At 39.5% G+C, this 24472-nt stretch overlaps 1 protein-coding gene and 1 pseudogene across 2 annotated transcripts in view; one reads left to right on the top strand and one right to left on the bottom strand.

Moving 5' to 3' along the window:
* Positions 1–3703: 3703 nt before the first annotated feature.
* LOC148018226 (uncharacterized) overlaps positions 3704–24472 on the bottom strand; it is a 28134-nt gene continuing 7365 nt past the window's right edge. Inside the window, exons 4-6 of one of the 2 annotated variants that reach the window (XR_015687626.1) lie at positions 9003–9123; positions 8818–8891; positions 3704–4054 (exon numbers count right to left, since the gene is read on the bottom strand). Coding sequence is in view for 1 of the 2 variants with exons in the window: in XM_087661198.1 (XP_087517324.1) it covers positions 3980–4054 (75 nt within the window). In the remaining variant the exon portion in view is untranslated. The remainder of the gene's footprint in view (positions 4055–8817; positions 8892–9002; positions 9124–24472) is intronic. The other variant, XM_087661198.1, reaches the window with a different exon arrangement.
* LOC148018227 (uncharacterized) lies at positions 14811–15614 on the top strand (annotated as a pseudogene).

Genomic DNA, 24472 nt, shown 5'->3' with positions numbered 1-24472 from the left:
ACTCCAGGGAAAAATGCATAGCCCCATATATACTTTCTTTTATAGTAACATTTCAAAAATAGAATTACAAAGCTTAAGGAGCCACATCACTCAAGAAATTACAATAGCCTGTATGAAGGCATTAAAGGAGCTACATCACTCTTGAATTTACAATAGCCTTTATGAGGGAATTTATGAAAGTGGATAAAAAACTCCAAGAATTGTAGACCATTGTCTTCAATATATCTTTTATCTTTGTTTGGATGCAAGCAGCATAGTCTACAACATTAGAAACTCAATGAGAACATTATGACATACAAGATATAACAACATAAATAGAATGTTATAAGACATGGTTACCTACACCACTCTATCGACAACATAATGAGGAATAAATACTTACATGTAGACAAAACATGGATAACATAAAAGACAAACGATTGCATACATATAGACACAAAACATGTCACATGTGCACACAAAGCCAATTGACAGATAACAAGGAACCCCAATAAATACTATACACATTAGCTCGACTCACAAATAAATCATTAGCTCATTACTTGGAAATGAAACATCAAAACATCAAAACATCAATTGGAATAATATACTGATAATAGCTCAAATAAAAACATCAAAACATCAAAACATCAAAACATCAAAACATCAATTGGAATAATATACTGATAATAGCTCAAATAAAAACATCGACTAGAATAAAGAAACATCAAATGTACGAACATTAGTTAGAATAATGAAACATCACTAACATTAACTGGAACAACAAACATCAACTGGAAGCAAAGTATCACAGCATCAACTGAAATAATGTATGAACATGAGCAAGAATAATGAACATCAAGTAGAATAAAAAAACATTAGCTGTACAAACATTTATTGGAATAACAAACATTGACTGGAAAAAAGACAAACATCACTTGGAAGAACAAAGCATCTAAATAACGTATAAATATCACTTGAAAGGATGAAACCAAACATTTGAAATAACAAACGAACATCACATTTGTAAATGCTAATATTTTTGAAGATAATAATCATTGCATAAGAACAATCCTTTAGAATCCTTCAAAATAAAATAATAATCCTATCCTTAAGACAATTTGATTTGTCATATGTCAATGTTGATGTGGAAAGAATACCTACATATCCTTAATTTAAGAGTACACGAGGTAGGAGATGACAATATGCATAATCTTTCATTCACAAATTGGAGGAAGACTAGATATGCCATCCTCCAATCTCTCTACCTAATAACATCACAAAATAGCAACATTCTAAATTTACTCTCAAGTCTCCTCAATAGGGGCGACTCAAACAAGGTACCAATGTTCTTTTCTACGTGTTCTCATAAAATCCATGTTAGTTAGGAGTTTAAGTTGCTTGAAGATGTTTTTGTGCAAACTTGAATCGCTCTTTTATGCAAACTTCAAATCCACAAAAGGCAACCAATCAATTAATTGGTTTTCCATTTCAAAAGTTGTACAATGGCCACACTAACATTTGACTTCAAACTTCCTCTAACACAACCTCAAAACTTAACCAAAAAATAAAAATCAAGGTAAATCAACATAAAGTATCTACTATTAGATGTTGAATTCAATTTCTTTGTCTTCTTGCTTTCTAATTCAACCATATTTCCTTGTCTTCTCGTTTTCTAATTCAACCATGTTTCAAAAGAGTTAAACCAAATTGAAGTCCCACTATACTAGGAACTTCAATTTCATCTTAGTAATACTTTACAAATCAATCCAACTTTTGCTAGCTTTTAACTACATGTGACAACTTCATGATAGTGTTACCAATACTAGAATCACATCTCCAAAAGAGATTCCTAATTTGACTATTAGACTTCCCACTTTTAATGCTACCATATACCCAAAGACCAAATTAAAGACCCATTAGCACAAGAAGGCTTCCAATCCATTATGGCATTAATTCACCAAAAAAAAACATAAGAATATGTAATGCTATTTTATTGACCCAATGATTCTTATCCTGAATGGTTGCACTTTGTAACACTAGAAATACTAACGTCTCAAGAAGATCTCAAAGGAACATTCATTTAGCTAGCCATCATCATCCATGACATCAACCAAAGGAATTACTACCCTCCTAGCTCAATCGATCACACATATAAAAAGCATTTGTAGCAAGTGAGTAAGCCAACTTAATCAGGGGATTCTCGGATAAACCATATCTAACAATGTGAAGCAATCTAAGATGGTTGGAATTTCAACTCCAAACACCACTATACAAACTACTTCTAACCCCTTGTTACAGTAAAATCACACAATAATATTTGAGTGTAAAAAGCATTTGTAGCAAGTTCATAAGCTGACTTACGAAGGGAATTCTAGGATAAGAAGCCATTTCTAGCAAGGTGAAGCAATCTAAGACGGTTGGGATTTCAATTCCAAACACCCATATGTAGACTACTCCTAACTCCCTTGTTGCAATAAAACCACACAATAGCATTGAGATTTGCACGACATGCTTTTCTACCAGGCACATCTTTCCCACCCTTACAATCAAGATACCAATATCAAGGATACTACTACTCCATCCTCTCTTCACTAGTTGACCATATTGCAAGCTTGGTGAAGATCCCCATTAAGGAAACTGTGATATTAACAAGTTATACTAGTGGGCATTGCATCCAACAATCCTAATCAAAAGTCAAATCAATTAACTTTCACCATTGCATCCAACAATCCTAATCCAAAGTCAAATCGATTAACTATCTTCTGGATAACAAAGAAACAAACCAAACCAAAGTGATTCATAAGCCATCCATGCCTTTTTGAAGCATCACTAGACAATTAACATCCCTCCACACACAAGCTCATGTTTGCATCATCATCCTTTTGCAAGGCCAATTGCACATAATTGTGTGGTATAATTTTAAAAGAAAACTCTTACCTTCTATTCACCACATAACTATCCAAGATACAAAAATCAATTTAAATGTAAACTGTCCTGATTTTGGATAAATGTGATTTCACAAAGGTTGCCAGTTTTATTGCCATTGCCAGTTAGGGCATGCTACTCAGCCTTAAATGTAAACTGTCCTGATTTTGGATAATTGTGATTTCACAAAGGTTGCCAGTTTTATTACCATTGCCAGTTAGGGCATGCTACTCAGCCTTAACCATCCTGCATTCACCTTCTTGCAAAGGGAAAAAAATGCATTGCCAGTTCTTAGCTGCCAGCAGCCCTGCAGCATGCATGACCTTTGCCACTGACGCCAAGCCGATAATACTGAAACTGGACAGCCTCAATTTGTACCTCCTCAAAACAGTCCAGCACATGTCCATACTTTTAACAGACATAACCTCAGCTCGAAATGGAGTGTGTTTTATGATGATTTTAGACCTTCAAACTTGCGAACAAGGTTCCAATAGCGCAGCTTTTTTGCATGCTTATGACTCTACTTCTTTCGTAAAACTTTGAATGTTTGCCCAAACAGCTTGCCATTAGAAACTCACATAATGCTTGGTCGAAAAAATGCTTCTGGCATGATTCAAAGAAAACTAATGAAGCATTAAAGTAGACAGAATACTCAATCTCATATTCTTAAATGTAAAATTAAAACCACCACTGACATAATGAGCTTGGGCCATGGCTGTGTTCCACCATGTATAAACTTCTACAAATACCACGTGAGGGAAGTTTAGGGAAGAGTGTTAGCTGGTTGACAGCCTGATTGACTCAATTTCTTTCTTTAACTACACGTTTTATTCATTCAAAAGACACATCACGCTACTCAAGCTAGATTGCATTTTACAGCAGAGAACTGGCAAACTCATTCTTTCAGATATAAACCAGTTGTTTTCTAAACATGTGATGGCCTGTCGCAATTCCTCAAGACAAACTTATTTAATTGCTTGTCTCAAAAATTAGCCAACAGTTGTAAATATGGACTGGATTGAACATATGTCATCAAAGCAAACAAAATGAAGTGAACCCAACTGAAGATGCATCATTTAGGTGGAGCATCTCCAAAGTTCTTGCACCACCGCTGAGAGGGTATGGGTCGAATTGGAGGGGTATGTTCCTGAAAATTATTTAGTCAAAAAGGTCAATTTCCAGAATTTCACCAAAGAAGAGCAACCATGGAAAAAGACAAATGTCAAATCCTTGTCCATCCTTGAGAATTCTAATAACTAACAAACATCAGAAAACATCAAGTAAAACGTTGTTTCACAAATTTAGTCATCAAAAAAAGAACCTGTTTTTCAATCCAACACAAACTAGTTCATGACCAATTCGCTGCTGCATCTAGAAAATTGTTCTTGTTTTCGGAGATGTCTGGCTGTCATGAAAGTAATTTTGAAGTACCTTGTTGAATAAGCATGCATTTTACTCCTCCAAGGGAAAAAATCTGATTTTTTACACCTCTCGGATTCAACCTCCCTGTTGGATGTGATCAGATTTGGCTTTGGTAGAACCAGGTAAAAGACTCCGCTATTTCAACAAGGCAGAAGGTTGTTGAACATGTATATGCACAAAGGTGAGCTTTTGGTGAACACAGATATGCACAAAGCAAAACTTGAACTAGAGTATGCAAAAAGCAGATGACTAAGAAGAGAAATGAGCCACTGCAACCCAAGAATGATAATCACATCTCATGATGACTGTTAGCTTTTATCCTCTATGTGTGAACACACATTAGTGTGTGTAAAAGTGTGTGTCTAGGTGTGAACACCTTTTACACCACTTATCATTCAATTGGAGTCAAAGGGTTGGATACACAGCTTTGCCTATATATTCAGACCATATCACTTGTACTTATCTCACATATCATTGTCAATCTAGTTCTTTCAGTTTGTGTGCATGCAAAACCTCTCTCTCTCTCTCTCTCAAATGGAGTTCCATCTGCCATAGCCTGCTGGTCACACGAGCTTCATACCCAATGGCAGTATCAAAGCAGGTAGGTACATGCGGTCCCTACCCACCTCAACCAGTCGACACCAATGCTGGCATCGCAGCTCTGCCATGTTCGCTTGCTATTGGTGAAGAAGAAGCTGAAGAATAAGAAGCTTAAGGGAGAGTAGGGGCTGTCCTAGCCATCATCACTGCCTGTGCTGCCACTGCCTCCGCCATAAGAAGAAAGAAGCAAAAGAAAAAACAGAAGATCACAGCAACACCAATATTCTGCCCTGAACGTTGAGCCGCAACAGTGCTCTGATTTGTTCTCGTCCAGCTCTAGCCTGAAGTGTCAACTGCTGTACCTGCGTCACGTCATCATCCTCAAGCGGACCCAGCTCCAGTATGTTGTGCAGCCACGATTCCTACCTACCATGCTTCATCAGTTGCTTGTTGTGCACCATGTGGCTCCTTTCAGGCGCTGACTTGCAAATCCTCCATCATGAGTCTGCCCCTATGACCTCAACTGCATCGGACCGGCCAATCCACCACATTATTCATGTGCACTTCATTTTTTTTGCCAGAGGATAAGGGCCTGTACCCCTCTTTCAAAACCTTAAAACTAAAAATCATTTGTCTCAAATTAGTGACACTTCACATGGTCCATTTTTTTATCCTTGTTCTTTCAATTCCCAGCACAAAATCCTTGAAATTTCTTCACACATTTGGGACCTTTCCAATCTGAGCCCAATTTCTTCAAAATGCTTCATCAAAATTTGGGGCTTTGCATGTTGGCCTCTACCTCCATCAAATTGAAGTCTCGGATAACATGTTGAAGACTACCCAAACACTCGCCTTTGACATTGGCTGAAAAAAGTGACCTGCCAAGCGTCTTGTACTTGCGACATCGTTGCAAGCGGTGAATGTTGACTGCATTGTCTTCAAGACCGAAATCAAGGAGGGATTTTAATCCCATTAAACTTTTTTTAATCTAAATAAAATCAAAATTAAAACAAATATAAAAAGTATGGTTGGAATTAGACATCGGCCATCCTCACGTCTCAGAAGTGGATGAAGTGATGGAAATGTGGAGAACTGCTGTAATAGACTGCTGAACACGATACAAAGGAGAGAGAAACACTACAAAAAAAAAGAACACTACACAAAGAACTCACTAGCAAGAAGATACTCCAGAAATGGAATCCATATACCAAGATATGAGACAATACAAATCCAACGTGAGTCACTAGCTGTGTAGGCACCAGCACTAGATCTCTCTCTCCACCAAAACCTGAGGAGGTGAATGACATGATGATGATGATGATGATGATGATGATGATGACTATGGAGTGCCTAATATATAGGCCAAATCAATGCGATAAATAGTGTCATGTTGGCCAGCAATAAATGCCCTAAACATCATGAAAATGACAAATATAAAATGAATGAAATATCTAGAATGTGCCCAACACTCTCTGGCATGCACAGACTCACATATGAATTGACATATCTGCTAACACCCTCTCTCAGATCATGGGTGATCTAGTACAATATAATGATACAATAATATGAACCCATCAAAGTCCAGACAACAATAAACACCAAAAGAGAACCATGGATATCTAGGTAGGAAGTGGCCAGCCCACCACCAAGATACTTCAAAGAGAATCTATGGAAATGTCGATCATACCAGCTCCTGAAAACACAAAGGAATCATAGCAACTCTCAATATTTGTCAACAATGTCTTGCAATAGCATACAAGACCATCCTATCAAAACAAACAAGGAGCCAATCCCGCTCTCTGTCTCATCATGAACCTAGATGTCAATCCCAACTATGGGATTTGAACCTGCCAAACTTCGATTGATGCATCATGAAAATCCCTCTCTGGAACCTATGCACCTGTATACCTGTATAGATTAGGTTCACCGATCCCATCTCACCACCCTCTCACACTCCCTCTCTAGCACCGGAGAGTTATGAGGGTTAACCACATCACCTATACTAGCAACTTAATGGGAGGCCCCTGCAGCCATCACCAAGGCCACAAATCTAGAGCCTAAACCTAGACCTGGAGATGAGGAAGACTCACTAAGAGAGCCATCACCCTTCATCACCATCCGCACCTACTCCTTCCGTAAAGTAGCTAATGTCCTGCAATCCTTCCGAAGGTGTTGCTTTTTGCTACAATAAAACACTAAGACTTCTTCTTTTTCTTCTATATGTCACTCCTCTCTGAAATTAGAGCATCTAAAGCACCAAGAGATAGCATCCTCATAGAAACCTAAAGTTAAACACAACAAGTCTCCAATATAGCACTTGTAGATGAGTTAAGAATGTCAGCATGCTAACCATCAAGAGGAGATACCAAAGAAGCCATGATGAGGGAGATACAAAGAAGATAAAGAAAGACAAGGGATCTTCAAGGAGAAAATTATGCCAAAAATATAGTTCAAAGTAGTAAAGAAAGCACATAGAGGAAAGAACAATAACGAAAACAAGTCTAAAATACTATCACCTGGCCTTGCACAAAAGCAAAATAGCAAAACTCAAAGGTTGATAAACACAGACAGTAGCTGCAGTAAATGCAGTCAACCTACAGGAAAACACGTCGCTTCAGCCTACTGTCCCCAGAACATAGATGTGGAAGGGTCAATAACAAGTCCCCAACCCAAGGTTGTCACATCTGATGGCATCCGATTAGTGCAGTCCGATACTAGTACAGTACTAATCAAACTAACAAATCTTGAATCAAAATCTAATGTTATGTCTGATGAAATAAAATATACATATAATTTCAAATCTATACTTAATGTTTGGACTTAAAATATAAACTTAAGAGATTTAAGTCAAAAGTAAGTACAAAAGAGAGTTAAAACAAGACTCAAGAGTCAAGACCCAAGAGTACAATATAATGAAACCAACAACTTTATTATGAGCCAAATATGTAATCTCATACAAAAAGATATACAAAAATGCATTGAGATAAAACCCATCATATGGCTCAATCTGAATCAAGGTACGTGATCAAATGACAAATCCATAGGTTTTAAGTGCTCATATCACTTTCGGTATCAAAGGTAAAAGCACCATTGTCACCACTTGAGGAGCCATCACCCTCCTTAAGAAAATCACCCTCACTAATGACATTGCCCTCATCATAATACTCGGGCTCTCTAAGCTCTACGTGAGAGGTAGTGATAGATATATCATCCTTGGCTGAACTAGTACTTCTCAAGCCACTTCCACGCCTCTTGTTGAAACCAACCTTCCTTCTTGAATAGGGTGGTAAATAACTTGATTAAGCAGTAATTACAACAAGCATAAAATTGACATAAACTGAAAATGCAAATATCTTCAACAACATTATTATGGACCTCTTCAGAGAGTGATAAAAGGATAGTGGACTTGCATAGTGCATCTAAATCAGCCCAACCATCATCATCCATGTCCTCGGACTTAATACCTTTGTTTCTTAGTGGCTTAATCTACAATTTCTGTACCAAAACCTGCCATATTTGAGACTTGTACTAGCCATAGTTTGTCCCATCCAACTTGGCAATGTTAAACAAAGCTGTATCTTTGAGATTACCAACCATAACGAGTCAAACAGAGGCAGACTATGTAGAAAACAACTTGCTGTAATTAGCAATAAACAGGCCAAAACCACTGCCAAAACAAGCTGAAAATAAGAGAAACTGCTAAAATGACCAACTGTCCACCAAATAGTACCAAAAGTAACATCAAAATGGCATGATTAAGCTCAGTAAATACATCACAGTCCGCATAAAACAGCTTCTATAATAAATCACAGTAGTGAGAAAAAGAGAGCAAACAATGAGCTAACAGTGATCTAAGGTTAAGTATGATTGCCAAGTCAGATCTTGCAAGAAGCAGGCATATAACAAACACTATAACAGCCAAGAACCATGAGCCAAACACCCAAATACCTGATAAAGGTCGGTGTATGCTCAAAGAGAAGATGGATCAAATGAGCCCAAAAGCATCCAATGCAAACAAGTATCTATCAAGAGCATAGACATGTAAGAGATCCCAATCTCATCTACTCAAGAAGCTCAACTGCATAAACCACAAGCTTTGTAATATCCAAAAATAGCATGAAGCTTCCACTGACAAAAAGATCGATAGCAAACGAGCAACCAAGCTCAAAGATAGCATGTGAATGCATGAGGCATCATGGAGCCAAGACCGTATATCAACGGAGCATCCAGAGCAAGGGATCGGTCAAGCATTACCTATAACATCCAAGATATCATGTAACAGTTAATGTCAAATCTCTAACAACTCAAATAAGCATCCAAGAGCTCCAAAGTATACAAATGAACACCCAACTGAAGCTCCAAGTGGCAATCAAACATAGACAATGTAAGGAGCATGCATTTTTGACATATGCATCAAAGCATGTACCAAAGGGTCAAGCATAGACCATAGGCATAATGATAGTCACAAAGCATGCCACTATAGACTAATGTCAATCAAATGCCAACCAAGACACGGAGCTTGATCGAAGCTCAAAAGGCATTCCGGAGCAATACAAGACATGTGACAACCTCTGTATACATCCGTGTAGTCATATGAGTCATCTGGAAAGCACCCGTGAGCAATAGGTAGAGCATACATTGACCAAATAGGCTTCAGCCCTGCTTATTATAGCAATAAATTCACTATCAAAACTGAGTAAATCGGTCCTCAAATCAAGCTCAAAGCCACTTTAAATCATGGGCATATGATATACCAATGTACTAGCATCAATGGTACACATCAAGAGTGCATATAGAACACCCGAATCATAGCCAAAAGCAACGGACATATAAAATCCTTGTTAAAAGAGATTCAGCCCTGTTGTATACAGCAGTGAATACACTGTCAAACCAGCTCTTTCAGTACCAAAATTAACTCCAAATCCAACCCATAGCACAGGCATAGCATTCCCATACATGTAGACATCACTTCAACATAACCGGGCATCATAAGACTAACAAAGCTGACCATAGAAGCATCAAATAGAGTGCTGCCCTGTATTTCCAGCCAGTAAACCTCAACCAAAACAGAGTAAATAAAGTGATTAAATCAGTCCAAAATCAACTCCAAGCAATGACATAGCATCCCCGAATATTTTAGCATCAACCGGGCATAACCAGACATCATCCAACCAATGGCAATGAGTGTAGGCATCAAAGGTAAGTGATGCCATGTCTTATGATAGTGTGGACTGTTATAACAGTCCAAAACTGAAGCTTAGCGCTCAAATGGAATACCGAGAGTGGAAGGATCAATGCCAAGCATCAAAACCAAGTGTATAAGTGCTTGTATAGCTGCCCAATGAAGAAGATATGCTGTAGGAGATTAAAAACGTGAGCTGCTACTAAAAAAGGGCCTATTCCACACAACGTGATGCTGCACCAGCAAGGTGAGGGCTATGGGGGCTGCTCCAACTTACTCAAGAAGGCTCAAAGAGTACCCAAGAGGAATGCAACCAATAGGAAGCTCGAACGGAGTGGCTATGGCTGCCAACAAAGAGATGACTGCTGTAGGTATCAAATGGAAGTTAAAAGTGTGCCGCACCAAGCTTGAGGGGAGATGAGCCCTGAAGTGGAAGCATGAGTGGAAACAAGATCTATGGTGGAAGGAACAAGAGCAAGAGAGAAAAAGAGACACAATGTGGAAACTCCAACAATCACAATGTGTGACCGGCCTTCCCCTTATTCAAATGTCACTGGAAAAATAAAGAATGAAGTGACACTGATGGACGCCCACCACCTACAGTGTGCAGGCACGGGTACTGTCAATGTAGTAATACACAGACGGCTAGGCAAAGGCACCTTAGCCCCCAACACCAATGCGCTTGAGCCTTTGCCAACTCCAACTTATCACTAGAAGAGAGTTTGGACTGGTCTCTCAATGAAGGACAGTGAATAACCTCCATAACCAGCTCCGCCAAATCATAGGACTCTAGAATGGCAAGCATCATAATATGCCAGATGTGGCCATCGAGCTTTTGACCTAATGGAAGAGTCGGCAAAATGAGCACCTTCTGGTCTATGATCACCTGAAACTCTGTCTTGGCCTCAGAAAACATCTTCACCTAAAACGCCAACAAAAACCACAAAAAGCAGCCCCCTCTAATTGTGAAAACACAACCTACTAGGGCTCGTCTCGCTCTTCCACCCGCTAGAGGCGATGAAAAGTTAAAATCTACACTTGAAGGCCCAAAACGCAGCCTTCTTCCTTCTCGAATAGCAAAAATCAGCAGTAGCTTCAGCAACATTGCTCCTTTCTCACACACCCACACTCACCTCAGCTTTGTTTTGATGCCCAGCCCTCCTGCCCACCCTCAAATGCTGGAAATGCAACCTTGTGTCGTGCTGAAATCTCCTCTTCAAGTAGGTCCAATCCTTCAATGCTCTAATACCATGTTAGAGTGTAGCGGTGCAGAAGCGTATGATCAAGATTGAGAGATAGAGTGAACACACACAGAGAGAGAGAGAGAGAGTAGAACACAGAAAATCTGCAATAAAGAATGTTGAATACGGAAGTAGACGTGTACACGAGAGTAGAGTATATGTTTGCATATGTCTCCACCTCAAATATCTCACAAGCTATGAACCTCAAAGTACATGTAGCAATCTCCACGATCAAAAATCTAGAATCCTACGGTCAAAATGTATCCACTTATGCACTAAAGGCAAGCAATTAATAGCCTGAAAATAAATGGCAAAAATATATTGTCAACTACATTCAAGGTAACCGTAAAACATGTTTCAGTGATGGTGAAACACGAAACTGCAAAACGTTTCATCATGGTGTGAAACCACCCAAACATTTCAATCCAAGGAAAAAAAAGGTGTTTCCTTAAAAGAAGATTTTGGTCGGATCTTTTTCATCAAGTTTAGTCAAACCATATATTAATAATCAATGGTTGAAAAGCAACGAACATTACGAACCAAGGAACGATTGGAACGTGTAAATCGTATCAATGTGAATTGCTGGTGTTTGTGAGCGTGGACTTAGACAACATCGATCGACGATATCACAACTTTGCAATTAGTTGGCTGCGTGCGTGGGGTGACTATTGACAGGTCACGACTCAATCCATAGGACAACGACTTGTCAATCAAGATTCCAACATCCACCAGCTCGTGCAATCAAGTTGGCCCAATTTCCAAATCTGTGTGTGTGTGTGTGTGTGTGTGTGTGCACGCGCGCACATAGTCTTGTTTCTTTCAGCTTAGTGACTTGTACAAATCAAGATTGTGGAATTGTGGAGACTCTCTCTCTCTCTCTCTCTCTCTCTCTCTCTCTCTCTCTCATTCTTCAAATCAGAAACTTAAACATTTTGCTCCAATTACACTAAAATCACCTCGACTCTAGTAAATCTAACTATAATTTGATAATTTTGCCCCAATTCTACCAATTTTTGTTCCAATTCTAGTAATTTTTGTCCCAAGTCTACATGATTATGCCCAATTTTACTCAAGTCTTGAATGAAAAAAAAAAATCCCAAATGTTGAAATATTGGCTTAATTCTTTTCTTTCGTGTGAAAATTGAACATTTTGCACCAATTTGAATGTTGCCCAATCTTATTTATTGGCCCAAAGTCTACCTAAAATTGCCCCAAATTTGAGAAATTTTACTCCAAATCTTTGAATTTATCCCATATGTGAAAACTTTTGCCCCAAATCTGAAATTTCATCTCAATTTCTTTCCAAATGCTGAAATTTTACCCCAATTCTTTCCTTAAGTCTCAAATTTGAACATTTTCCCCCAATTTGAATGTTGCCGAATCTAAATGTTGATCCAATTCTATCTAGATTTGCCCCAAATTTGTGAAACTTAGAAATGGAACCCAAATATAAACCAAATTTGGACTTTGAAAGTTTGCTCTAAATCTTAAGTTGATCCAAATTCCCAAATCTGAAAATTGTATCCCAAATCTGAGAACTGTACCTCAAAACATTCCCCATTCCAAAAACTGTATCACAAATCCGAATAATTCAGTTTGAGAATTATCTACAAGTTTATCATTTCTTAAATTCTATAGATGCTCAATGCTGGCACTCTTTTTAAATTGTAATTTGTCTCATAAATTTTCTATTATTTTCATCTTTTGTTTGCCAGTTAAACATGCTTAGGGGAACTACTCAAAGGGAATCAAGCAAATGGTGTCCAAGCCAATACTCCCGATGTTTGGCAAGAAGTAATTGTAATTAAAAGCTATCCCAGATCCAACTCTAGGAAGTGGGTATGCAAGCATTGCGGAGAGGTACTTGCAGGTGGTGTCACTCAAACAAAAGCCCATTTTACATGGGTAAGTGGTGAGGGAATAGGCGGACGCACAAGGGTCTCTAAAGCCATATTTTTGGCCTATGGTGGAGAACAATCAAGGGGGTTGAGAATTTTGGGAGAGCTAAAAGGTCCTATTGATTAGGACAAGCTCAACATGATAGTAGAGAGAGAGAATGCAATAGTGAGAGGCCAAGCTTCTCAAACTCAAACAAAAGCAAGTGGTGAGGCAGTAGCTACATCGACTCATGAGGTTCGCTCACCTAGCACTATGGATATGTCATCAGTTGGGGCCGATACTCCATGTGCTAGTGCTAGAGCACCATTAGTTACTAGCACCCCGTGTGCTAGTGTTGTGCCTAAAGCACCTCCAATACCTGCAGGACAAGGCCCTTCTAGTAAGCGGGCAGGTGTATTATCGCACCCAAACACATTGCAACAAAGTTAGGCACCTAGCTTGAAAAAAAAAGCTGAAATAGCAAAAGATATATTTTTTTATCAACATAACATTGCCTTTCATGTGGCTCACACAGGTGCCTATAAGAGATTAATCAATGTTGTTTCACCTGCGGCTGCTTGCACGAGCACCTATCACTCCTATTAGTTCAGAGGCTCTAAGGACCACCAAATTGACCCGTGAGATTGATCCGATTCACACAAGCTTGGAGGGTCATAAAGCATCATGGGAGAAATATGGATGCACAATTATCTCAGATGGATGGAAAGACACTCGCAAGCGCCACTTAATGAATATCTTGGTATCTTCTTGCACCGGAATGACATTTCTAAGATCTATAGATCTATCAAGCCGTGGCATGCGGATCACAAGTATCTTCTACTTCCAACTTGTAAGTACACTTCAGTTTTTGTTAATTTTGTATTTAGCCTAAATACTATTAAGTTATGCATAATGTAACAGGAGAGGTAATATTCAATCATATCAATGAAGCAATCAAGGAGATTGGGCCGGACCATGTTGTACAGGTTGTGACAGATAATGCAAGCAATTGCAAGAGTATGGGAGAGCTTTTGGAGACCCGATACCCACATATTGTATGGACACCATGCGCAGCCCACTCCACTAACTATATGATGGAGGACATTGGATTGATTCCATGGGTTCGATCTATTGTGGAGAAAGCTTTAGGCTGATCAACTTTGTTCTTCGAAAGTCATTTGTTCATAGTGTTTTTAGACATCATTGCCAATGGGAGCTTGTAAGACTAGCCAAATTAGATTATGTGCAAGCATGTGAGTTACAAATTGCATATGAGTTACAAATTTTGCTATATATTTTTAGTTTTGTGCAAGCATGTGAGTTACAAATTGGATTATGTGTCTTATCCTTATTACAAATTGCAAATTGTAATCATGATTTATAACTTACGACTATAATTTATGACATATTCCCTTAATAAACACATGGTTAACCTCAGGTTAGTGAAGTGCAAGGATGCATTGAGATGCATGGTAGTGAATCAGGAGTAGCTCGATTGGTCAGAATGCTCTACTCTGGATGCCTTAAATATTATGCACACAATCTACAACATTGAGTTTTGGAGAGATGCAAATGGACTCCAATGTGCACTACTTCCTATAGTATCAATGTTGCGAATGTGTAATAGTGAAGAAGCTACCATGGGCCTTCTATATGAGTTTATAGAAATGCTTCGTAATAGTATCCGTAATTGCACTGTATTGTCAACTGACAAGTAAGGAAATATGAGTTGTTCTTTAATTCTATAACATACGTCGTAAACTATCTCTTTAGTTTAAAAATTGAGACTTTATTCAAGTCTTGACTCTTGAGTCTTCCATCTTCTGACTATATGTACAAGGTCTCCCAAATGACTCAAATCTTTGAGCATAGATGGGATTGGTTTCGACATCCCATCCATTCTGCTGCACATATTCTCCACCCTATGTGGAGAAAAGACTCTCAAAGTACAAATCCAACATTAATGTTAGATAGCCCACGGCATTGTTTGTTCAAGCTTCATACAACCATTGTATTTGTGAATCGTGATGCTACAACTTACACTTGGCTACTCTTTATAGAACTCCTTATACTTTGTATTTTGCTTCAGGGGATTTTCCAATGTGTTATTAATAGATTTTTATTTTCTTAGGGAAAAAAAACATTAATCTTAGGGTGGACGCAATACTTGGAGAGAGTGGATCCAACATCTACTATACCAAATAGCATTGAGGATGACCACCTAACATATAGGGGGAATGCAAATACGCAATTTGCAAGACAAATAGCAAAGGATGAGGATAATCTTGCTCTTCCAGTATCTTGGTGGGAGAAGTTTGGAGGTTTAACTTCAACCCTTCAAACGGTGGCTTTGCGAGTATTATCACAACCAGTTAGTTCTTCAGTTAGCAGATCGTCTTTGGAGCATTATGGGTGATATTCACACCAAAGACTGCAATAGATAATGGTAAATATAAAGCTTTGGAATGACGTAGTAACTTACGAAGTATCATAAACATTATAATTTATATGTATGTCATTTGTGTTTGCAGACTTAGCACTAGCCAATTGAATAAGTTGGCATATGTAAATGCCAACCTTCAAGTGCTTGAGAAAATAGGAGCGTTGGATGGGGAGGGATCGGCAAGTTGGACACCGCATCAGCTTGACCCTAGAAAGATTGTTGTGTGAGCAATAGATGTGACTACGTTGCAACCCTGAATCCCTAGAGATGGTATCTATGACTTCATCCATGAGGACATTGAGAGGATGAGGCACCAGACCCTCTACACATCGGGGTCATGAAGCTGCGAAGTCATCTGCTACACCTGCTTCTCCTATTCCTCATCACCGTGCACAGAGAGGCCAGGAGCCTTTGAGATTAACTCCAAGTTCATCCGAGTGTGATATTGAAAGTGATAGAGGTTCTAGTGAGAGTACTAGAGAGTAGTGCTTTTGAGATCTGAGAACTTGAAATTAGGATTTTTAAACCATTCATTTTTTAAGAGATGTATGCATTGTATTTTGTATTTGATCATGATTTTACATTCTCACAGACTCTCCGAGTCTCAAGTCTTAGCTTGGAAGTCGAAACTATTGTTTATGATTTGTATTCTTTGAGCCTTTGATTAATTAAATCCATGGTGCATGTGAAGTTTGAACTTATCAGTTGCTTGATTCTTCAACTAACCGATTTAATGTCTAGACTCTTGACTCTCAACTCTTTAGCTTATGATTGTAGTTTATTAAAATTTAAATGTTGTTTATAAGTGTAAATTGGACACTTGCATGCCATGATTCTCAAGTCTTAGTACTTGTATAGAATACTATAGAGTGACTCATGAGTAGTGATATTTATAAGAAATATATCTTATATATACTATTCAGCTATTTCAATTCGCATCTCACTTGGGACCTTCTTAGAAGTGAAACATTTAGGGGTGAAACTCAACGTTTCAAGGGTGAAACGTTTCGCAGTTACCCTAACTACATTTAATGCAACCAACTATACCAACCTGCTGTCCAACTATAAGGACAACATGTCTGACTACACAAGAGGGCTGACATGGCATCACATGTGTAACCTGTCCCAGCGTTGCCACGTGGCATACTTGCAATAAATGCAACTCATTGTACGGACTGTACAAAACAACCACGTGTCTCCCATCACACACACAATTGATGAAACTACTCTTGTATGCCTGACTGACAAGAAATGCATATATACACAACCTATCTCTGAAGAATGCCTATCCAAGGAATAACAATCTCTAACACATTGGCCCCAAAATTTATGTCCCTTGTTGTATTTCTTTATCTTATATTGCAAATGGAAGGAGTACAACTAAGATCATTTGATCTCCTTCACTAATCCAAGTGCCTCTTGCTGTCAAAACTAACTAGCAGGCCTCCAAACCAAATTGCCCCTTGCTTTGCTTGGGGATTGGCCTTCACCACCTTGCTCCTTGAAAGACAAATTCAGCCCTAAATCTAATATTAATTGACTGACCTCTTAAATCTCCCTAAACTTGGAGGGCTCCAAATTGCTGTCATTTGCTATGGGACTAGTCCATGGTGGCTGCAAATTACGTGAGCAGCCCTTCTTGCTCTCTAACAATCTCCTTCTCTCTCGCAATGGTTAGAATACACTCCGCCAGCCCCTAACTAAAAACGTTTTTTCCACTTGCATGGGCAAGTTTTCCCAAGTACCAACCTTTTAATCCCATTTTTCAATATTATTCAACTTATTAAATTAATTTTAAAATTTAATTTAATAAATATTCTAGTGCTCAAAAAATTAATTTCATTAGCTAATAATTAAATTAGCTAGACCAATTTGTCTTCCAAGTATTCCTGAGCAATTTTTATTGATCCTTAGACCGGTATTAATTTAATTATTTTATGCCTAGTCTCTAATATCACCACCGACATTAGTGGCCAAGTATCTGTCCTAGGGTCAAAACTAACACCAACTGACCCCCAAAGCTCAACTCCATAACCTATCACAACTTTTGCCTTTGACACCCACTACATCCTCAAGGTCCTCGGCTTGTTACCATGAAATAACTGCCATGTGCATTACATGTGCTAAACAACCTTGCATATTTAATTAATAGCTTAATCAAACATTATCGATAAGATTAAAGCATCTCAAAATTTCACGTCCCTATGACAAGTGTAGCATCTAAGGGTCCCAAGAGCATCAGGGCAACCGATGTGGATGCCAGAGTGAAAGCTCCATCACTACATATGCGAGGATGAATAACAACACAAGCTCAGTGTACACAAGTGCGAGAGACCCACATGTCTATCTCCTTGAGCTACAAATAAAGCCACCTAAACCACGTGAAGAGAAAGTAAGTTTAAACTTCAAACTTGCAAGTTGTAACTAAAATCAAATTTCAAAAAATAAGAGATTTTCAAACCTGTGCAAGAATACATAACGCCACTCTTTGGAAATGGGACAACTGGTAGCCAAATGACTCCCACTAAAAATAGGGCTTCACCAACAATTGCTACTTCCAACAAATGGTAGATGTGAAAGCGGTGCCCCTTTGATTACTATAATTGATGAGCTCTTGGAGGAAGACACCACCGTGCTCTTCTCCCAAAGCTTTTGGAAGAACGACATTGCAATCGACAAGTACATTGGCATCCATGAAGAGAGAGGGGTTTTTTGAAGGCGAGATGCAAGTGTCGCGAACCCATGGATAGGTCGCTTCATCCACTCCCATCTCTTCTTTGTCAAAAAGAGAATATCATCTCTTTTAGAAGTAGTATCTAAGATATCACTACAATAGGTGTGTAAGAATAGAGATTTAGAGGGAGATTTAGAGGTGAAATTTGAAAAGAAAGAGAGTGAAACAATGTGAATTATAAATTCTAAAACTAAAAGAAACATGAATTGCTTTTTTTTTAAAAATAAATAAAAAGAATACCATGAAGAAGAGGCATTCCCATCCAAGATGGTCGATGATTGTATCTCCATTGCATCTGCCATATGATAGAAGATGGCTAATAGTAGCCCCCTCCATGTCCATCATGCGAAGCCCCTTGTAGATGGGAGTGACGACAATGGCAATGCCTCTCACATCCATCCAAAATTCCTCCTTTAAGCAAAGCCTTTCAAACTGCCTTTGCTTTCACTTGGCTTGATGTGGACTCTCTTTCAAGCCACTCCTTAAACTTATCCAGTGCGACCGTTTTTTCTAGCTTATTGCGAATATCATAGAGATACTCAAAAAGAAGCCACAAGGCTACAAACCGAGCCTGTGGTTCTTCTTTCCCTTGTGTTTGCATCCATCACTCCTAGGAAATATATACCAAGCAAGCAAGAGACAATATTGATGATCCCTCTTTTTTTGTGGTTGCTCCATCCATCGAATGGAATAGAGCATCTATATTTCACCCAACTGACATGCACAGGCTCAAGGGACTTGTCAATTTCTCTCTCCTCATTGAGTTTCTTAGTATACATGTCATTGTATGTGGCATTATATCATTCCTTGCATGAACTAACGGAAACAATGGCTTTCACCATCTGCTTCCATCAATCCACTTTGAGAATATGAAAAGAGAGATTGCACTCAATTATGGTACGTACAATCTATATTTCCACTTGCCTTTGCCTCTTCTTGAGAAAGAAGAGAGGACCAAAAACTTACCCCATTGTTTGGGCAAAAGTGGCTTGTCTCTTAGGCATAGATGCACCACTCAAATGGCTTTTTCTAGATGGAATAGAAAAAGCCCTTCCAATGGAGAAAACCGAGAAGGTTGGAGAGGGATCTTCTTCCGTATCCAAGACCTCATAATCAAGAGAGACCGCCTCCTTACTTGCCCTTGAAAGGCCTTTGTGCCACTTCAATGGCAAGTATTTCCAACGACAATCTTCATAAACATCATCAAGAATATTGAGACATGATATGGCCTCCTCTCCTAATTTGCAAAGGTAGATGAGAATACCAGCGACAGATGAGATTTAGAGCCTTTGGCAATACTTGCATTGCCACTTCCAAGTGTTAGATTTCTCCTTCACTCATTCGAAGTAGATACGATACAAGCAAAAGGCCTCATGAAGAGGGGATGCCATTGATGATGTATAAAGAGGGGGCCATGGGTGGAGGGTGAGATGATTGAAGAAAGGAGTGGAAAGGATAGAGAGCTTAGAGAGTAGAGAGCAGCTAAAGCTTGATGGAGAGAAAGTTGAAAGGGTTGAGAAGTTAAGGGAGCAGAGAACTTGAGAGAGGAGGAGGGATGGAGGGCTTGGAAGGAGAAGAGTAGAGAACTTGAAAGGATGAATGAGATGGAGGGAGAAAGATTTCTATAGAAAGGGAGAGTGCTTTAGGATTTAGGGTTGGGGAAGAAGAGAGAGAGAAAGAGGAGTTTTCAAAATTTGAAATTTGAATGGTAGCCCATAGGAGAGGATGGTTGCATAGTGCCATTTTGTGTATATGAGAGAGAGAGAGAGAGAGAGAGGGATGAATCATTTGTTAGAATTTGCAGATTCTATGGGCAGCGCCCAATGTAATTTGTGCAGTGTAGACACTTATTAAAGTGTCAAAGCAAGGTGTGTACACCTAGTGTCTTAAAAACTTAAAGTAGTGGCACTAGGCTCTAGAGTAAAATAAACCTAACTCTAGTTAGTTGGTGGAAGGCTGGTTAGGTCAACCCTTGACCTAAACATAAGTTGTACTTTCACTCTATCTTTCATTCTAGCAAGTACACTCTTCTCTTTTTGCTTCAGCTCAACCTCTTGCTGTCATTGTCTCTCCTCTCTCTCTCCATAGCTGGCTGCCATTTTCCAACATTTGGTATCAGGGCAGCTCGTACACGCGGATTCCATTCAGCCACCGTCAGCCGGTGCCATCCCGCCCAAGGTCCTACTGCTGCCAGCTTGGTTCTCAGCTCGAGAAAGAGTTTTCTGCTATGAGGCTGAAGTGGAGGAGAAGCTGTAGCTGAGCCGTCCCGTCTACTCCAAATCTGTCCAGTTCAGCCATCAGCTCTAAGTCTGTCCATTTGCTCTAGACGAGAAAGAGTTTTCTGCTATGAGGCTGAAGTGGAGGAGAAGCTGTAGCTGAGCCGTCTCGTCTACTCCAAATCTGTCCAGTTCAGCCATCAGCTCTAAGTCTGTCCATTTGCTCTAGATCTGTCCAGCTCAATCATCTGCTCCAAATCTGCTGTTTTCAGCCTGCACGCAGTCCCACACGCAGTCCTGCACGCAACCCTAGGAGTTGCTGTTTCAGAAGAGCTGTTGTTGTTTTCAGCTCTGCCCGTCATTTTCTCAGCTCTACCCACCATTTTCTCAATCCTTCCTGCCAATTTCTGCAAACCCTAGAAAGTGCAGAAACCCTAATTTTCAGATTTGGGGTTTTCTCGAAATTTCTAGAATTTCTAGTCTATTTCAGCCATCTCTTCTCGAATCTCAGCTCGTGCTGCCCAAAAATTTGGGGCTTTTGCTGATTTTTGCTCCCGAAGTTTGAATTGACAACCAATTCAAAGAAATTTCTCAATTTCTTGGACATTCCCACCAAAAATTTGGGGCTTTGCCCAATTGGAGGCCCTTTGCGCAAATTGTTACCAAACTCATAGAGATTGCACAATCTCTTCCACATTGGCTCAAGAAAATTTGGGGCTTTTCAGTTTTTTTGGATCCGCATGCATCACGAGGCAAATTTCAGCTGCTGTTCAGTGCTGACATGCATCACGATGTGACATTTCTGCAGTAATTCCAGCTATAAGGTACAAATTTCTTCAATTTCTTTGAAATTTCAGAAAGAAACTTGGGGCCTTTGCCCGACACGCACTCGAAGGCAAGCAACAAAGCAGTACAGCAACATTTAATTACTGTTATAGTCAGATTGGGAAGAATTTCAGGAAAATTCAATAAATTTTGGTAAGTGTCAACATTAAGTAGTTGTATTTTGTACTATTGTGGGCACACATTTTGAGGGGAGTGTGGTACAGTAGTATAGTGCTGTAATTTACAGGCTCAGTGCTGATTTGAGTGGCATTGTGCACACTTTGGCATTTGAGTGACAGTTTGGTACTTGTTTCTTAATCCCGTGGGGGATTTTGGTACTCTGAGGAGTATACTCTATACTTTAGCATTGAAGTATTTGACCGCAAATTCTTATCTATCATTGACAACATGGCATGTCAGGGGAATAATGATCAGAGCAACATTCTTGGTGTCCTCACTCAGGAGGACAAACTTGATGGCTCAAACTAAACACTATGGAGTTTTATGGTCCGTAACCTTCTTGTGGTGAAGGACTTGTGGGACTATGTTACAGGTGATTTGCAATGACCAGGAGGTCTTGCACCTCAGACACCTTAGCGTAACGCTGGAGGACAGGTTGCTGGTGGTATTGGTGCTGCTACTACTGCTGCCCCTCCTCTCCCTCCTACCAAGGATCAGAGGAAATGGGCCTCAAAAGATGCATAGGCACTTTCTTTGATTGCCTTCTCAGTGAAAAGGAAATTATTCCGCACATTCGGTCTTGTAAGACCTCAAAATCAGCATGGGATGTACTTGAGCGTATGTTTGCAGCACACAATGAGGCCAAGATATCCTATCTCCATAGAGAGTTGGTCAATGTGACCATGGATGAAGGTGACAGCATGGCAGAGCACCTTACTCATATACAAGATCTGCGTAAGCAGCTACTCAATGTTGATGAGGTCATTCAGGATGTTAAATTGGTAAACATCACACTGAACTCTCTTTCAGAGTTATATCTTAATTTCCACACCTCTTTGATGTTGTCTTCGTGGGGGGGGGGGGGGGGGGCGGCGGGCAGCAACCCCTTACATTTGTGAAGTTGGAAGGCCTCTTGCTGCAAGAGAAACAAGCTCGGAGAAATGTGGCATTGCCTTCAGGTGATGTGGCTATGCTTTCCAAGTTCAAAGGCAAAGGAAAAGTCAAGCAAAATGTAAAAAATCAGCAAAAGGGTATTGTAAGAAGCCCGATCACTACATCGATGAATGCAAAAAGAGATTGGCGAAAGAGAAGAAAAAGAACTCCGATTTGGCTGTTCAAGAAACATCAGCCAGCAAATCTACTAATGATGATACTTCAGCCAACTTTGTGGAGGAGGACTGTGCATTTCTCAAATGCAGTTATGATTCTTCAACGGCTGATTCAACATTTAATGCTGCTGAAATGCAGCAAACATGGTATTTTGACAATGGGGCGTCAAAGCGCATCACTTCCAGGAAGTGTTTGTTTACCTCTTTGCATTCAGCCCCTGTTGGGAAGCGTGTTACGTGTGCAAATAGTAGCAATTATGATGTATGTGGCATTGGGACAATCACTATTACTACTACAGATGGTTGTGATTTCATGCTTCTAGATGTCTTGTTTGTACCTGGCATTACAAAGAACTTGTTGTCTATCTCCGCTTTTAATAAGCATGGCTTTCAAGTCATCTTTGAGGATGACAAATGCATTGTTAGAGACAAAGAGATAGATTATGCACTTAGGCTGTCCGGCACCCTGCATAAGGGTCTATTTTTGTTGGATACATATGACGGACAGTCTCATGATGCTTTAGCAGTCACTACTCTTTTGCCCACTATGCAAAATGTGGAGCTATGGTATGCCCGCTATGGACACATGAGCTTTGGGAGTTTGATGACCCTTCAGAGGTGTCATATGGTAGATGCATTGCCTCTAGTAGAGACTCCACCTCCTCATGCATGTGAGGGATGTATTTTGGGCAAGATGCATAGGTTTGCCTTCAAAAAGGATGGTGCAATGTGTGCTGTCCAAAAAATGCAGCTTATTCACTCTAATGTTTGTGGTCCCATGAGGACACATGCACTTGGAGGTCATCAATACTTTGTTACATTTATTGATGCCTGCTCTCGATATACATGGGTGTATGGGCTAAAGGCAAAATCCAATGTGTTCATGCATTTCAAACATCTTGTTGCAAAGCTTGAAGCTGAAACTGACTTAAAAGTGTAGACACTTCGCACAAATAGAGGGGAAGAGTACATGTCTCATGCTTTTGAGACATATTTGCTTGATCATGGCATTACGCATCAAGCCACAGTTAGAATAACTCCTCAGCAAAATGGTGTTGCTGAAAGGAAGAATCGGACTCTTATGGAGTTGACTCGTTGTATGCTAAAAAGCAAGGGGCTGCCTCATAAATTTTGGCTAGAAGGCCTACAGTGTGTAAATCATGTGTTGAATCGTACACCCACTAAAGTACAACTTGTGCTCAATTAGGCTTTCGACTTTCCAATCAATATCATATCATGCACAAACAAATTTTTAACACTATGCAATGTGGTCTCTATTTTTGAATTTACCACCATTGTGGGTCTAATCTTTGGGTTAGACAGAGTAGTTAAGCTGGTAGCAAGACTCTATTGCCACTAACTCTACATGGGATCTTGTGGATTTACCACCTGGCAAGAAGGCCATTGGCACAAAATGGGTTTTTAAACTTAATCGCAAGGCTAATGGTACAATTGACAGGTACAAAGCACAGTTGGTAGCAAAAGGCTATGCACAAAAGGAGGGTATATATTATGAAAAAACTTTTGCTCCTACATCCCGAATAGGTACAGTGAGATGTGTGATTGCTATGGCTGCAAATTATGGTTGGAAAGTACATCAATTGGACATTAAGACAACATTCTTGAATGGGGATTTGCATGAGGATGTTTATGTATCGCAACCTCCAAGGTTTATGGTTAAAGGGAAAGAGCACATGGTATGTAAGCTGCATAAAGCTCTTTATGGTCTCAAACATGCTCCTCGTGCATGGTACTCCAAAATTGATACTAATTTGACTAGCAAAGGGTTCAAAAA

This window comes from Lygodium microphyllum, chromosome 21 (assembly GCF_053477565.2).
Source record: "Lygodium microphyllum isolate KBCC chromosome 21, Lygodium_microphyllum_v1.1.10, whole genome shotgun sequence".
Classification (NCBI taxonomy): Eukaryota; Viridiplantae; Streptophyta; class Polypodiopsida; order Schizaeales; family Lygodiaceae; genus Lygodium; species Lygodium microphyllum.
Note: the sequence above shows the minus strand (reverse complement) of the source record. Positions and strands in the feature narration are given on the sequence as shown.